The 18,164-nt window shown below is 47.9% G+C and overlaps 1 protein-coding gene across 1 annotated transcript in view; it reads right to left on the bottom strand.

Moving 5' to 3' along the window:
- Nucleotides 1-18,164, bottom strand: part of MUC4 (mucin 4, cell surface associated) — a gene marked incomplete at its 5' end in the record, with an annotated part of 196,339 nt that overhangs the window by 145,041 nt on the left and 33,134 nt on the right. The window contains one exon of the mRNA XM_082250869.1: nucleotides 10,678-10,811. Coding sequence (XP_082106995.1) covers nucleotides 10,678-10,811 — 134 coding nt within the window. The remainder of the gene's footprint in view (nucleotides 1-10,677; nucleotides 10,812-18,164) is intronic.

Here is an 18,164-nt window from a genome sequence, read left to right as displayed (position 1 = left end):
TCCCCACCCTGGCTGTTCCTCTTGCCCTGAAAGCTGGTATTAGGGATACCCCACTCTCTCACCATGCCATAGTGTATTTCTCCTTTCTCTCGCGACCTCCTTCTCAGGGATCTCCGATTTGGAGGCTCAACGAATCTCTTCTCTCGAACCTAGCCCATTGTTCTATGATTGAGGCGGACATTAAGGAATATTTCCTTCTTAATGACGTTGGTGATATATCTCCATCCTCCCTGTGGGCGTCTCATAAAGTCGTGCTCAGGGGGAAGATCATTCAACTCTCCTCGAAGCTCAAAAAGGAAAGACAGGCTGATGTACAGAAATTGGAGGACTCCTTTCTTTCTGCCCGCCGCAACCACAAGCAAAACCCCTTTAAAGACTCACTGGCACACCTGGATGCTGCACGCCTCGCATTAAATTTAGCCCTCACAACAGCGGCTGAGAAACATCTCCGATGGACCAAGGCCAGGTTCTATTCAGAGCGAAACTTACTCCCAAACTGTGCACTTTAATTTTCCCCAAAATTAGGTTGCCGTCTGGCTCCCTGTCCCAGAACCCGATATCTGTGATGGAGGCCTTCCGCTCCTTTTATCAGAATTTATATGCGGGGGGGGACTCACCCCCGTCCTCTGCTGACCAGAAATTTTTGGATGACCTTCCTCTTCCCAGGTTATCTGCCCAACATCGGGCGGAGATGGAGGCCCCCATCACAGAGAGAGAAGTCCTAGATGTCATTAAGAGACTTAAACTGGGTTCGGCACCGGGTCCGGATGGCTTTCCGGTATTATATTATAAGACTTTCGCTGACTCACTATCCCCGTATCTTGCAAAATTCTTTAATTCTCTAAAGTCTGGGGCCCCATTGCCTGGGGATCTCAATTTGGCCCTCCTAGCTGTTATTCCTAAACCTCATGAGGACGCTGGTGACGTCTCCAACTACCGACCCATCTCCCTGATCAACAATGACATCAAAATCCTCACAAAACTCCTCACTGACAGATTGTCCTCTTTTATAGCGTGCTATGTGTACAAGGACCAGTCTGGGTTCATTCCAGGGAGACAGGGTACGGACCAGATCCGTAGAGCTGTGGATATCATCTCCCTTCTGGGGTCAGCGTGGGATGGGGGGCCTAAACGTAGGGGCTTCCTCCTCTCACTAGATCTACAGAAGGCTTTTGATTCGGTCTCCTTGACGTACATTTTTGAAATGCTTGAGAGATGGGGGTTCGGTCCCCGTTTCACGGGTGTTCTTCAGGCACTGTACTCCTCCCCGTCTGCCTGAGTTCATCTCCAGGGGTGCTATTCTGACCTCTTTCTTATATGCAGGGGCACCCGTCAAGGTTGTCCCCTATCGCCACTGATCTTCGCTATTGCGATTGAGTCTCTGGCTATTGCTATACGACGGAGCCTGAACATACGGGGAGTCACTAATGGGGACATTGAGCATAAGTGCACCTTATTCGCGGACGATTTATTACTGTTTATCACTAACCCCTTGGTCTCGGTGCCTAATCTTCTCCGCATCCTTCGGACATTTGGCAACTTATCGGGACTTAAGGTCAACATGGCTAAATCCAGCGCCCTCAATGTCTCGCTTTCCCCCACTGAGATCTCTTCACTACAATCCAATTTCCCGTTTAGCTGGAGCTCTGATTCCATCCCTTACCTGGGTACTCGTCTCACCCCCTCCATCAGTTCGTTGTATAATGCCAACTATCCTCCCCTTATTAAATGACTCAAAGCAGACCTGTCCGCTTGGTCCTCTCACAACCTATCGTGGTTGGGCAGGATTAATGCCATTAAAATAACGCTACTCCCCCACATATTATACCTTTTCCGGGCCCTCCCGATCCCTGTTAATTATGCTCATTTGCAGGACCCTGACAAAATGCTATCATTCGTTTCGTCTGGGGCTCCAAGGGGCATCGCTTTTCTAAATCGATCCTGTTCCGATCCCGTCAGCAGGGGGGGCTTGCCCTTCCCCATCTGCACGACTATTATCTTGCTGCCCAATTGGCTCAGTTTTCAACCATTTATCGCAGGGGGGAAAACCTAACTGGGTCCATTTAGAACGTCAGGCAGTACCTCGGTTTACTCTTGACTTTCTTGCCTTGTGCCCCCCGAGAAACAGACCCCCTATTCTCGCTCCTACTCTCTCCCACTCCTTCCGTCTCAATGATCAACTTCTCAAACATCCTGGCTTAGTGTCTAAACTTAAACCCCTTACACATATATTCAATAACCCCAGCTTCCCCCCGGGTCAAAACATTTAAGCCTTTCAATGGTGGCTGAACAAAGGTCTGTTCCGCATAGGACACTTCTTTAATTCTATGGGTCCCCTTTCCTTTCCACATTGTGTCTCTGCCCTCAAAATCCCTCTTACTGAAAGGTATAGGCATTCCCAAATCTCTCACTTTCTGCACTCTACTTGGGACAACAGGCCAGAGCCCCCGCAGGTCACTGGCTATGAACGTTGGTGTGCTGAGGCCCAGGATCCGAGAGGCGGGATTTCTTTGATTTATTCTGCCCTATCCAACTCTGACGTGAAGCCCAAGTATGTCCTCGCCTGGGAGAGGGATCTGGAGATGGACTGGGATCTGGATCGCTGGGGCTCCTGCCTCCTCCGCTCTTTCAAAGGTATTATGAATGTTTCTCTTATTGAGGCTAACGTCAAACTGCTCACCAGGTGGTATTTGGTCCCAACACGTATTGCTGCTATGTTTCCGAATGCCACCCCTCTTTGCTTTCGGGGATGTGACTCTCGGGGGGATTATTTGCATATTTGGTGGTCTTGCCCCAAGCTTAGATCTTTTTGGAACAAATTGTTTCAGATCATTCGCAAAGTAATTGATCACCCTATACAGCAATCACCACTAATTGCTCTGCTTCATGACTACGTCCCCAAGCTTCCCAAACCCGCCCACACGCTCTTACACTTCATTTTACTAGGAGCCAAAATTACTATAGCCAGAGCGTGGAAATCACCTAGGATCTCCATTCGAGAATCCAAACTCAAAATTTCTTGGCTTATGTCACAGGAAAAGCTCACTAGTATCATTAATGACACTGTCCCTAAATTCGAGGCTGTTTGGGAACCTTGGGCCAAATATATGCAAATTTCTATTTAATTCCTGTGTTGGACTAGTTAACTCTTTCTTTATTTCCCTCCCTTTACTCCTTGCCCACCTCCGCCTTCTGTGCCTGCTCTCCCCCCCCCCCCTTTCTTCCTGGCTCTTTTCCCTTCTGTTTCCCCTTGTACGTCCTTTGACCACTCCTGCACACTTCGGACTGGTCCTCGGGGAGTGGTCTGGTTGGACCTGTATGTATCGCCACCCTTGGGGGGCACGGTGTCCTTCCTCATTCCTCCCCCTGGAGAGTATTCCTACACTTGTTGCTGATTTTAACCCTATGGCAAATGTCTGGTCCTCGCCCTTTGTCACATTGGGCGTCGTCATGTTCTCTATTCAGGTTAATTTTTTGTTTAAATGGATGGTGCACGTTTACTTACCATTCTTGTTTATACTGCCATTCTTATACATGTGGATGTACCTTCCTTTGACTGTATTTTTCTCTGCACTACAGTTATACCCAGTACCGTGCCTAATATGCCAGTTATGTTTTTGTTCTTTTTCTTTTTGTCTTGTACTGCAAATTCCTTCAATAAAATTTATTGAAAGAAAAAAATCAGATTTTCTCTATCGTCCATTGACAGACGCAGCTCCTATTGCTTCATAACGGATGGGACGTCCCAAAGCAGTATAGGCATGAGGGGTGGGAAGAACACAACCAAACTGGTAACGCAAGTTCCAAGGCCAAAACAAAAAAGAAACGTGACCAACAGGTCAGTAAAAGCTCACCAGTACAAACAGGAGCTTATCCACAAGACAAAATTCAACCCAAATAAAGAGAAAAAAATGAGTCTCTTTTGAACAGCAGCCTGAAAAACTTTGCAGCCAAAGGAGGCATCTGAGGATGCCATTAGATCAACCTTATAAAATTTTGTAAACGTATGAACGGACGACCAAGTCTCCGCTTTACACACTTGGGAAGCAGATGCCTGATGGCGAAAAGCCCAAGAGGCACTTAGCGCTCTAGTAGAGTGTGCGGACACAGGAAAAGGAGGAACCTGACCCTCCAAAGAATAAGCCTGTACAATCGTCTGCCTCACCCACCGAGATATGGTCGCAGCAGACACAGCCAAACCCTTATGAGATCCTTCAGTAAGGACAAATAAAGAGTCAGTAGTCCTAAAGGACTCTGTGGTAGACAGGTAAACCCTTACTGCCTGAACCACATCCAGAGAATACAGAGCAAACTCCTTAGGATGCTTCAGCTTAGGACAGAGCGAAGGTAACACAATGTCTTCATTGAGATGAAAATCAGACACTACTTTAGGAAGAAAAGTTTGATTAGGACAAAGAACCACTTTATCTTTATGGATAACCAGATAAGGCGAGCGACAGGAAAGCGCTGCCAATGCAGACAATCTGCGAGCAGAAGTAATGGCCACCAAAAAGGCCACTTTCTGAGACAATAGAGGCAGAGGAATGTCCCTGATATTCTCAAAAGGAGGCATTTGAAGAACAGATAAAACTAAGTTCAAATTCCACGGAGGCAATGGGGCGCTCCTAGGAGGAGCCATATGGAGCACCCCTTGAATGAAAAGTGCGGATCAATGGATTAGACACCAACGGACGTAGAAAATAAATGATACATTTTCCTGGAAGTCACTCCTAGCCCTCAACAAGGTAGGAATCACAGAGTCAGATAGACCCCTGTCCTTTAACACCCGGCTCTCAACAGCCATGCCGTTAAAGCCAGCGATTGTAAAGCAGGATGGAAGATCGGTCCTTGAGACAGCAGATCTTCTCTCAGAAGGCGGCTCCACGACCATCCTTATCATGTCCACTTACCACGACTGGTGAGGCCAGTCTGGTGCCACCAGAATCACTGACACAGATTCCATCGTCAGTCTGTGAAGAAACATCGGCAACAGTTGAATCGGAAGAAAGACATACATCAGCCGATATTTGTCCCAAGGGACCACCAAAGCCTCTGAGGCATCGGCCAGAGGGTCCCAAACCCTGGCCACAAACCTTCCTATGAGCACAGAGATCATTCAACACTCCACCCCAGCCCAACAGGCTGGCATCTGTGGTGACCACCGTCCACAGTACTGGGGGGAACGACCGGCCCTGGTTCAGAGCGGGTGATAGATGCCACCACGGCAGGTTTGACCTTGTGGACTGGCTCAGACAGATCATCTTGTCCAAGGACTGCGGATCCTTGTTCCACTTGACAAGGACCTCCGGGTTGCAGAGTTTTCGTGTGAATTTGAGCAAAGGGGATTGCCTCGAAGGATGAAACCAACAGCCCCAAAACTCGCATGCAAGTCCGCAGGGAGGAGAGATCTTTGTCCATAAGCAACCTGATCTCACTTTGCAGCGTCCGAAGTTTGTCTTCTGGGAGAAAGACTCTCACCCGAGCGGAGTCTAGAACCTTACCCAGGTAGGGCAACCGCACCGACGGCATCAGTGCCGACTTCTTGAAGTTTATGGTCCACCCAAACTCTTGAAGGTTTCGAATTGCGACTGACAGATCGCCCAACAGGGCAGGGTAAGACCTTGCTCTCAGCAAAAGATTGTCTAGGTACCCCCTTTTTGCGGAGCGGGGCCAACACTGGGCCAAAACCTTGGTGAAGACCGGGGGGGCGGAGGCCAGACCGAAGGGCAATGCCACAAATTGAAAGTGCTCCTCCACCACCGCTGATATCTCTGATGACCCTCGTATATAGGGATGTGCAGATACGCATCCTTGACTACCACTGACTGAATTTATTCCATCTGGAACTTCTGCACCCACACAAGGGGTTTAGAAACTAGAGGTCCAAGATAGGATGGACCTTGCCTTCCTTCCTGCGCACTGTTAATAGGTTTGAGTAAAAACTTTGAAACCTGTCCTGGTGAGGAATCGGCACGATCACTCCCTGTAAAAGGAGATCCTGCACCGCCTCCTTCAGATCCAGCAAGCGATCCGGAGACAGGTGGAGATTTGAGGGGAAAAACCTGTCTGCTGGATGTGACCGAAATTCGATCTTGTATCCTGATCGAACCAGTTCATGAACCTATTTGTCCTGGATGAGAGACATCCAGGGTTCTTGGAAATAACGCAGACATTTCCCCCCCCCCCCGAGTTGGGTGAGGGCTTCCCTTCATGCGGAGAAGGATTCGTCCACTGAACCGGACTGGTTGAGCTTGGTCTAACCGGACCAAACCTTCTTCCCTCCAGAGACCCTGAGCGGTGTATTTTTTCCCTTGCGCTCTTGGGGCATGAAAAGGCCGTTTGTGAACCATAAAAGAGGGCCCTCGCTTACTGCGAGGGGCCTTGCCACGTGAGGATTGAGGTAGTAAAGTACTCTTACCTCCCGTAAGGCCTTTGATTATTTCATCCAAAGACTCCCCAAATAGGCAATCACCCAGAAAGGGGAGATCCGCTGAGGCTTTCTTAGAAGCCTGATTGGCAGACCAGCTCTTCAGCCACACCATGCAGTGTATGACAATGCCCACCGTGGACACTCTGGCCACCAGAGGGGCCGCATCCATTGCCACATCACACAGGAACACTTGGCCCTGGGCCATCTGGTTTATGAGTTCAAATAAAGTCGGGGGAACCATCTCAGGGTTCAGGTGACCCCTAAGTACCTTAAACCATTTGGTAACTGTCTGCAAGACCAGAACGGATGCAAAGACCAGTTTACGCAGTGAGCCCGCCAACAAGTGTAGATGGTGGGTAAGGGATTCCACCCGCCTGTCCACCGTGTCCTTAAACACCAGAGAATCTTCCACCAGCACCAAGGTGGAATTGTTTAACCTGGAAAAAGGATGAGCTACTTTTGGTGACACCATCCAACGATTGGAGATCGAGTCAGCAAAGGGATAACGGCGGGCAAAGTGCTTAGGTACTGTCAGCACGTGCTTAACGCACCGCCATTGCTCATTCACAATATCATGAAATTAATCAGTACAAGGAAATACCTGGCCCGATTTGTGAGCTTTTCGGGATCCAAAAGACACCCTCTTTCCTGCCTGTGTGGGCTCATCCATTTGTAATGTGTCCCTTACTGAACAAATCAGTGCTTCCACAATAGCTCGTTCCCGTGCTGCAGTCGGGTAGGACACATCCTCCTCCCCATCAGACTGCGAGGACGGGACTGTCAATGGCAACCATATCTGGCTCAGATTCAGAGGACTGAGAAGGCATCGGCCGTTTTAAGGTGGTGACCTGTTGCATTACCAGATCCACCTTTGATGCCATAGTTTCCAATACTGCTGACAGAGACATGAGGGATGGCGATCCGGAAGTTCCGGCATTTGCACATGTAATGTCTGGGGGGGGGGGGGATTATTGTCTTAAGACTCTGTTTGCAGTATTTAGAAAAAAATAGTACTGTCCCTTTAAATCGCAGCCGCGGAGTGTACCGCCATTCCGCGCTATACCGCTGTATCCCCCTTTAGGGTTGCAAGAGAAAATGTGCCCAAGGAAAGCCCACCAAGATAGAATTAACCCCTGTACTTCACCCTTCTGAGCAGCAGCGCTGTGTCTGTTTCAGCATGCAGGAAGAACGTCTGACAGGAAGTGACAAAACACCCTAGAGGCCGAGTAGTGCCTATGTTTCCAGGCTATGCCAGTATTAGGTATAGGAAGCTCAGGGAAAATGGCCTCTGCCCTTACACATGGAGAGCCCATTGCCCACACTTAAAATGGCGCTGAAAAAATGCTGCCATGTGGTCAGGAAAGAACATGAGGCCACCACAGAGATCACTTTAAAGGGACCCCTCAGGACAAAGGTACAGTTGTACTACTCCCCCCCTCCCATGGCGGGAGATGCCAGACTAACGCCCCAAGGTGGGGCAGGAAGGGTAGGGCCTGTCCGGGTAGGCCTGGGGGATCTTTTAGGGGGCACAGCCCTGTTAACGCTGGGAGTGGGCCCACATCACCCCCCAAGGGTCTGCGCCAAGGACGTGGGGGGCGTAGTATCACTCACCATACCATGGACCCGGTGGGCTCCTCTCCGACGCAGATCACCTCCCACCCTCAGTGGGGGTGCTGCCAGCCAAAAATAGAACGATGCGATGCTGGGTCCTTCCCATCCCAGGTCGATGCGTCCCAGCTAGACGTCCACTCGCAGGCTCGTCCCCATCCGAGGGGCTCCATCGTGACGAGGCCTAGGTGGCACCACAACCTGCTCACACACGATGGCCAGGCTGGGAGACCGTAAGGATCTAGATTATCCAGTGCGAAACTGCAGCCAGCTGACGCTTGTAGTTCACCAGTAGAATCCCCCTGACACTAGCTAGCGATAGTAAATGAGAAAATAAATATAAAACATTTCCACAGAAAATAAAAAACCGAGACCGAAGTCCCAGCAGGAGGCCTAGGTCCTACTCCTACACTAGGCAGCAGGAAACTGATATGTGAGCACTCTGTACCCGGGGTTATGTCAATAGGGACTGCCCCTGTAGGCATGTCTGGTGAAAACCTGAAAGTTTTTTGTACTGCCTAGTCCACTCCTGAAGAAGGTGCATAACCCATCCGTTATGAAGCTAGAGGAGCTGCGTCTGTCAATGGACAATAGAGAAAATGTTTTTTTTTTTCTCCTCCAACATTTTATAGCTTTAAGCTAAAAAACACTGAGGTGTGAATGGGGGCTAAATTACAGTGCCTTGCGAAAGTATTCGGCCCCCTTAAACTTTTCGACCTTTTGCCACATTTCAGGCTTCAAACATAAAGATATAAAACTGTAATTTTTTGTGAAGAATCAACAACAAGTGGGACACAATCATGAAGTGGAACGAAATTTATTGGATATTTCAAACTTTGTTAACAAATAAAAAACTGAAAAATTAGGCGTGCAAAATTATTCAGCCCCTTTACTTTCAGTGCAGCAAACTCTCTCCAGAAGTTCAGCGAGGCTCTCTGAATGATCCAATGTTGACCTAAATGACTAATGATGATAAATAGAATCCACCTGTGTGTAATCAAGTCTCCGTATAAATGCACCTGCACTGTGATAGTCTCAGAGGTCCCTTTAAAGCGCAGAAAGCATCATGAACAGCAAGGAACACACCAGGCAGGTCCGAGATACTGTTGTGGAGAAGTTTAAAGCCGGATTTGGATACAAAAAGATTTCCCAAGCTTTAAACATCCCAAGGAGCACTGTGCAAGCGATAATATTGAAATGGAAGGAGTATCAGACCACTGCAAATCTATGAAGACCTGGCCGTCCCTCTAAACTTTCAGCTTATACAAGGAGAAGACTGTTCAGAGATGCAGCCAAGAGGCCCATGATCACTCTGGATGAACTGCAGAGATCTACAGCTGAGGTGGGGGACTCTGTCCATAGGACAACAATCAGTCTTATACTGCATAAATCTGCCCTTTATGGAAGAGTGGCAAGAAGAAAGCCGTTTCTTAAAGATATCCATAAAAAGTGTTGTTTAAAGTTTGCCACAAGCCACCTGGGAGACACACCAAACATGTGGAAGAAGGTGCTCTGGTCAGATGAAACCAAAATCAAACTTTTTGGCAACAATGCAAAACGTTATGTTTGGCGTAAAAGCAACACAGCTCATCACCCTGAACACACCATCCCCACTGTCAAACATGGTGGTGGCAGCATCATGGTTTGGGCCTGCTTTTCTTCAGCAGGGACAGGGAAGATGCTTAAAATTGATGGGAAGATGGATGGAGCCAAATACAGGACCATTCTGGAAGAAAACCTGATGGAGTCTGCAAAAGACCTGAGACTGGGATGGAGATTTGTCTTCCAACAAGACAATGATCCAAAACATAAAGCATAATCTACAATGGAATGGTTCACAAATAAACATATCCAGGTGTTAGAACGGCCAAGTCAAAGTCCAGACCTGAATCCAATCGAGAATCTGTGGAAAGAACTGAAAACTGCTGTTCACAAACGCTCTCCATCCAACCTCACTGAGCTTGAGTTGTTTTGCAAGGAGGAATGGGCAAAACTTTCAGTCTCTCGATGTGCAAAACTGATAGAGACATACCCCAAGCGACTTACAGCTGTAATCGCAGCAAAAGGTGGCACTACAAAGTATTAACTTAAGGGGGCTTAATAATTTTGCACGCCCAATTTTTCAGTTTTTTATTTGTTAAAAAAGTTTGAAATATCCAATAAATTTCGTTCCACTTCATGATTGTGTCCCACTTGTTGTTGATTCTTCACAAAAAAGTACAGTTTTATATCTTTAGGTTTGAAGCCTGAAATGTGGCAAAAGGTCGAAAAGTTCAAGGGGGCCGAATACTTTCGCAAAGCACTGTATAACTGTCATAGTTGCTTGAGCTCTCAACTAAACAGTCAAGCCATCAAATGGCTGGTGTCATAACTGATCACATGTAGAGTCCCATTGCAACTGCAGATCAACAATTGGCTAAGATCACAGCTTCTTTCGCTGTAAAGAATAACGGGGGTTTAGTTCTGCTTTAATTATGTAGTGTGTACAAACTACTAATAATTTAGGCACTGAACATGAACATGTATTGACATACAGATGTGTTCCAAGGACCATGACCAGTTCTTTATCATACTTTGAAAATAAAACATGAATATATTTGACATTTTCATACTCAGCTGTTACTTAAAGAGAGAAGTACCTAAAGTAGCCCATCTTGGGTAAGTAATTTGAAGGAATTGATAAATAATTCCAATTCATTCCTCCATCTGCAAAATACATTAAGCAGAACGAGTAGATGCCATCTGTGACAAGTACAGCTTGATAGGTGCTGGCCTGAAAAGGAACACATGAAAGCAAATTATGAAAACAGGCCAGTGATTTTAACACAAGTTACAATAGGGTGACCAAAATGTTATGCTAGCCAAATAAACCTGTAACCTTCCACCTGCTACAAATTACAAAAGTTATGATTACATTACAGAGGAAGGAAAGTTGAATTGTTATATGTTGAGGTATACAAGCAAAATAAATCAGCCTTCACATTGCATACATTATGCAGTCAGGTTCTGCTTTGTGTTTTGCTGTGCTCCACAATTGTTGCCCTTTACAAGTGTAAGGGGTGGTAGTTAAAGTGCTATTATAAAAAGAGCATGTTCCTTTAATATTTTAAAGCTTTTGTATAATGCAGATATATATTTAACCACCTCAATACCGGGCACTTTCTCCCCCTTCCTGCCCAGGCCAATTTTCAGCTTTCAGTGCTGTCGCACTTTGAATGACAATTGTGCAGTGAATTTTCTTCACACAAATAGAGCTTTCTTTTGGTGGTATTTGATCCTTGCTGTTTTTTTTTTGCTAAAAACACTAAAAAAGACCAAACATTTAAAAGAAAAAAAGGAAAAATATTTTTTCCTCACAGACTCCATGGCAGCACACGTATGGGTAGGGTCCGCCTCCTCCCCTACCCTATAGGACCCCACTCCCATAAATTTTTGCTCCATGCCAGGAGCCGTGTCTTTCCTTTTTTGTCCTCCTCCTGCAAGAGGAATCTTACTTTATAGGATGCATTTTAACATGGCGGCGTGTGGCTTCCTTCATGATGGTGACTCTTCTATGACAGTCCAGCAATCTCAGTTTAACTGGGTGGACACGGACAATAATAAATGATGCTTGGATAATGCCGTAAATCCTGAATGAGAGGTGGGCTGCATCGCTGGCCAAACGTCGTTGCTACTAGCAGGAGGCCCTCATGCCCTAATGCGCACGCCGGTCTCCTGTTGAGGAGCATTCCAGGTCCTACTGACGGTGCTGGTGGTAATGTATTAATCATCTGTCTTCCTGATTGTTATTTACTGTTTCCTGGTACAGTATGGCGGCTGGAACGCTCCTGCGTTCCAGACAGCCGCTCTTGGCTCCTCCCCCGCATTCCCTGACTTCCGATTGGGTGCTCAGGGTGAGGCTTGGCTCCCGCAGTGGTTCGCGCATGCGCGCACCGTATTTCCGGTTCTCTATGATGCAGCGGCGCTGTCAGAGCTGTTTTCTTTGGGATGTCTGTGGGCTTTGCGGCGGCCTCCCCACGCTGTGTCTCTGCCTGTGCTGGGTAAGTCCTGTGCTGGAAGATCCGGCGGATTCTCCAGCAAAACAGAGGAAGTATTTCAAACACCTTAAAAAAGAATGAGCTCACTTCCATTTCCTGGGCGACCTGGGAGAAATCATTGTGGACGAATGTGAAGGAGTTGAGAGGAAGAACTCCTTGTCCTCCAAGGTCTCCAGGATGTATCCCTTCAAGGGTGAAAAAGTGAAACATCTTGATTCTGCTTCTATAGTAGATGCGGCCTTAATGAGGTTGGTAAAACATGTCACCCTGCCGTTGGAAGATTCAGTTTCCTTCAAGGACAGTCTGGACTGACAAATTGATAAAGATCTTAAAGCGGAGTTCCGGGCACAGATGTCATTTTTCAATAAGCATACCCCCGGGACAGTCAGGGCTAGCACATTCCACAATGGCTAGCCTCTGATCTGTCCCGGTTCGCACTTACCTTTTAGAAGAAATACTTACTTATAAAATTTCTTCCACAGCGTTTCCATCTCTCTTGTGGGCAGCTGAAGCCGGCGCGGTCCTCTTCTGTGTCTTCTTCCGCGTTTTCTTCTCCCAGAATGCGCCGCACCGGCCCCTCTCGTCACTTCCGGCGTGGCGCCGCATTCCTAAACAGCTTCTGGGCATGCCCAGAAGCTGTTTAGCAGGGGAATGCGGCGTCGCCCGGAAGTGACGTGCGGGGCTGGTGCCGTCGCATTGATTCCTGGGAGCTATGACGTTCAGCTCCCAGGAATCATCGCGAGGCAGGAAGTGACGGGGTGAGCCGCGGCGCTGAGGGAGGAAGTACCCTGAGGTGAGTATTTACGATCTACAATTACAAGGTGAGTTTAAAAAAAAAAAAAAAAAAAAACCTAACTATCCAATTCCTTTTCAGGTTATACAGAACTAGCAGACGGGCACAAAAAAAAAAAACATTGATTTTGTGCCCGGAACTCCGCTTTAAGAGGATCTATTTGTCGGCAGACATGGCCTATAAGCCAGCCTTGGCTCTAGCAGCCACGTCCAAGGCTATGGAGGCCTGGGTAGACAATGTGGAGGCCACACTGTAGAGTGTCTCTGAGGAAGTGGCTAGAAGCTTGGCCATTCAAGAATTAAGGCTAACAACGGCTTTCTTGGGAGAGGCCTCCATTGATATCATCCGCTTGGTGGAGCAGGTCACGGTGTCCTCTGTCACGGCCAAACGCGCCTTATGGTTGCGTCCTTGGTTGGCTGACTCTGCCTCTAAGCAGGCTTGGTGTAGGTTTCCCTTTGAGGGTTCGTCCCTCTTTGGCAACACGCTGGACAGTGCCATTACCCGTGCCACTGGTGGCAAATCGGTGTTCCTTCCTCAGGATCGCTGTGTGCAAGACCATAGAAGATTTTAGCACAAACAGAGCTCGGAGCGATCTAGAGAAGCCCATTTGTCAGGGCTCCAGTAGTAGAAGAGGGTCTCTAGGACCCAGCATCAGTCAGGACACCAATGGCAGGAGAAGTGCTCTAGGACCCAGCATCTCAGCCAGCACATCACATGGGCCTTTATAAGGAAGTGTGCCAGTGATTGAAGTTGCTGATTGATCTTCAGCTTGTATCGTGTTCCTGTGATCCTTGTTCCTGAAAGTTCTCTGTTACCGACCCGAACTCGGCTTGTCTTTGGATATTCTCTCCTGTTACCTGTGTCTGATCTCGGCTTCCCTATCTGACCTTGCCTGCTCTGGTATCCTCCCGGCTCTGAACTCTGGCTTGAACTGACTTCCCATTGCCTTAGCGCAAACACAGACCTGCCACCTCTCACAGGCGCCACCTGGCTGCAGCCACTACTTCGCACATCAGAAACCTTTCTGAGTTCTTCTGCAATCAACATCACAGGCGACCTGTGCTACTTTGAGACTGACTCCTCCTGTTCTCACTTTCAGGGGAGTCTGGAACTTAGCCGCAAGGGAAGCCCTCTCTCCATTGGCCTCCACACCAGGTACGTGATACCATTTCTACAGGCCTGGTCGCGAGTTCAGAAAGAACTGGAAATGAACTCAGCCTACGGGTCAAAAGTTCGCCAAGGGGACATCTTCAGGTGGTCGGGAGGCTATGAAGTCTTTTTGATATCAGGCATGCCCAGACTGTGCGAGTAGGTGCTTGCTTACTTCTGATTGCGCACGTTTGGGCAGCCTCAATTAAAGATCAGTGGACCATCAAAACCGTTTTGCACGGTCACATCTGGTCCTTCTCAAAAAAAAAACCCTGTTCTTTAAGTCGTCCCTACGACTCTACCTCATTCGGAAGAAAAGAAGTTGATCCTTCTGTCATATGTGGATTCCCTGATTACTCAGGGTGCAGTCATCCCGGTTCCGGTCGAAGAAAGGTTTCAAGGCCTTTCCTCGCCTCTATTCATGGTATTGAAGAAAAGCGGCACCTGGAGGCCAGTCATAGATTTGACTCATCTGAATTCCTTCATAAGGAAAGAGAGGTTCAGGATGGAAACACTTTTTACCATTCGCCAAGTGGTGCAGCCAGAGGACTGGATGGTGTCTATAGATTTGAAGGATGCCTATTTTCACATCCCATTAGCAACAGAACTGCAAAAGTTTCTTCGCTTTGCGGTGGGTCAAGTGCATCTTCAGTTTACCTGTCTCCCTTTCAGGCTTACCACATCACCTCAAGTCTTTTCAAAGATCTTACTGGCTATAGTAGCCCTGATCAGATCAAAAGGGATTCGACTTTATCACTATCTGGACGATCTGCTTCTTCTTTCACAACACCAGGATCAGATTCTGCGACACAGGTCTCAAGTGATTTCCACCCTTCAGGAGCTCGGATGGCTCTTGAACATGGAAAAAAGCCATCTAGAGCCTACAAAATTCTTGGTCTTCCTGGGGGCCCTCTTCAACACTCCAGAGGCACCATCTCCCTGCCATTGGAGAAGATTCCAGTGATTCACAGCAGGATACACCCAGCGCTGTCAGCCTCTCATCTCCGGGCTTCTCAGTGCCTAAGAATAATAGGAACTATGGTCTCCACAGCTCCAATGGTGAAGTGGGCACAGTGAAGGATGAGGCCCCTTTCAGACAGGTTTTCTCCAACAGTGGAGTCCCGGGAACCCGGACACTCCTATCCGGATAACATCCTCCATGAGGGAGAGCCTGACTTGGTGGCTCCAAGAGGAAAATCTTCTAAATTGCCACTCGATTGTTTCTGTTCCTTGGGTGGTCATGACATCGGACGCCAGCAGGACGGGCTGGGGCACACACTGCTTGTCAGAGGTGGCCCAGGGCAGATGGGACTTTCCCAATCTCGGGGTGGTCTCAAATGTCCTGGAGCTTCGGGCAGCTTTCTGTGCCCTCCGGGCTTTTCATCATCTGGTGACCGGAGCCTCGGTTCTCCTAAGGCTGGACAATACGACAGCAGTCACGTATATAAAGAGACAAGGGGGTACCCACAGTTCCTCCCTTCTGTGAGAAGTGAAACCAATTATGTCATGGGCCCAACGGAATCTGTCCGACCCGTCAGCTGCCTACCTCCCTGGAGTCCAAAACGTCCAGGCAGATTTCCAGTCAAGGACCAATCTAGACAACAACGAGTGGTCCCTTCATCCAGAGACCTTCAGGTGAGTCACCTCGCTGGGGAATCTCCCAGAGGTAGATCTGTTTGCCTCTCCAAACAATGCCAAACTGAGGAAGTTTCATACGAGATGGTGTTATTCCCAGGCCTACGGGGTGGATGCTCTGACGGACCACTGGAAGTTCCACAAAGCATATGCCTTTCCCCCAATACCAGTCATATTCAAATTCCTGCAGAGACTCAGGAGAGAAAGAGTAGAGGTCATAGTGATCCTTCCGTTCTGGCTGAGGAGACCTTGGTTTCCTCTGTTGCTTCAGCTGAGCTCTCGGGATCCTGTTCCTCTGCCGTTCAGGCCAGACCTTCTGTCTCAAGGTCCTGTGCTACATCCCTGCCCAGCGCAACTACATCTCATGGTCTGGTTCTTGAGAGGGAAAGATTGAAGGCCCTTGGTTGTCCAAGCAAAGCAATCCCTATAATGATGAACACCAGAAGGCCAGGCACCAACAAAATTTATGAGAGGATTTGGTCTAGATTCAAGGATTACATGGCTAATGAGTCTGATTCCATTACTGATCCAAAGATTCATAATGTCCTGGGTTTTCTCCAGTCAGGACTGGACCTATCCCTAGCGGTCAGCTCTCTCCGAGTCCAAGTCTCACCCATCTCTGCCTTCACAGGGACTGCATGGGCAAAACATCCTCTGGTTCCCCAGTTTTTCAGAGGGGCTACTAGACTGAGACCTCCTAGGAAGCCCAGATTTCCCAAATGGGATCTCCCGTTAGTCCTGGATTTTCTTTCTTCAACGGTTTTGGAGCATGAGGATTCGTTCTTCTTTAAAAATCTTTCCATGAAGACAGCGTTTCTGGTGGCAATTACATCAGCGAAACGTGTTTCTGAAATCGGTGCATTGGGATGTAAAGAACCATTCCTGACATTCTTCCCTGATCGGGTCGTTTTGGTGCCTATGCTGGGATCCAATCCAAAGGTAACGTCGGTCTTTCATGTCAACCAGGAAATTGTTTTACCTACATTCATATCTCAGGATGACCCGAGTGCCCATCCGTTGGATGTGGGTAAAACCCTTCAGTTGTACCTGAGGATCACAGCTCCTTTCCGCCAATCAGACCACCTATTTGTTCTCTTCTACGCGGAAAAACAAAGGCAAGCGTGCTTCTTCTAGATCTATAGCAAGTTGGATAGTTCAGACCATCCAATGGGCATATAGAGCCAAGGAGGGACTGGCTCCTCTGGAGGTGGTGACGGCTCATTCCACCAGAGGGATCTCTACATCATGGGCGGCTTCCCTTCATGTCGCACCTGCTGTCATTTGCAGAGCGACCTCTTGGTCCTCGTTCAATACCTTCATGTCGTATTATTGTGTTGAACCGGCTTCTTTATCCTCAGTTAATTTTGGTTTAAAAGTTTTGTATGTTGACGGTGCAAATTAGACCTGTTTTCTGTTTGAACAGCAGTTGCCCACCCGGGTGTTTATGGCTAGTTATTTCCCATACGTGTGCTGCCATGGAGTCTGTCAGTAAAACTGAAAATTTCCTATCAATACTTACCGTAATTTTCCTTTCCATGGCAGCAGGAGTTCCCTTCCATCTGCTGGAGTAGTCTATTCATGGAACACGGCTCCTGGCATTGAGCAAAAATTTATGGGAGTGGGGTCCTATAGGGTAGGAGAGGAGGTGGAGCCTACCCATACGTGTGCTGCCATGGTGTAACGCTCCTGCGTTTCATGTATGGTGTGGATTTTCAGCTGCAGAAATATTCCACTTCAGTAGTCATGTAAGAGAGATGCTGAGATACCATTCCCAACCTCAATGACTCATCATGTGTGGAAGGTCTTAATTCAGCTAGTAAATACACACACTCAACAAGCTGGTTCCTAGAGTGACTTTATGTATGTAGTAACACAGTGATGAAGATTTAAGAGACAGGTTGAGTGGAGGTGGTAGGTGACAGACACTTGAAGGTAAGACAGTAGCAGATGGATGCAGGTAGGTTTAGCAATCATGTATGGTAGCAGATGACAGAGTAGCAGGTGGACATACAAGAGTGATCAACCCAGTGCAGGAATAAGTAGCAGTAGTCTTAAGAGCTAGCAATCTAGATATGCAGATGTGATAAATAGTCTTTACTATGCAGAGCTAGATAGTGTAAGCTTAGTATAAGTTTATAGAGGGTTCCCCTGCGGGGTACTTAGCACTAATACAGCCGAAGGTTGGTTCAGGAGGAGCGGATGATCCGGAAGCGGGATGCAGGGATCAGCGCAGCGAGGTTCCGTCAGCGAGGTATGCTTGCAAGCACGAAAGCTTCAAGCCAAGTTATCATCCAGGTAAGGGTGTTTGAACGAACACATGTGAGTGAGAACCGGCGATTTAAATAGCCATCTAGTCCGGCGCTGAGTGATGACAGCTTCAGTCTTAAAGGTGTATGCGCACCTTTCCAAAAGAGAATGGTGGGGCGCATACACTTGTGAAAAAGAGTAATTTAGGGTACCAAAGGTACCGGAACATTACAATACCCCCCCCTTAAGACCGGCTCCTGAAGGC

Source organism: Pelophylax lessonae (assembly GCF_965119305.1).
Source record: "Pelophylax lessonae genome assembly, chromosome: 3".
Taxonomy (NCBI): Eukaryota; Metazoa; Chordata; class Amphibia; order Anura; family Ranidae; genus Pelophylax; species Pelophylax lessonae.
The sequence above is the reverse complement of the archived record's forward strand: the minus strand, read 5'-3'. Positions and strand labels throughout refer to the sequence as shown.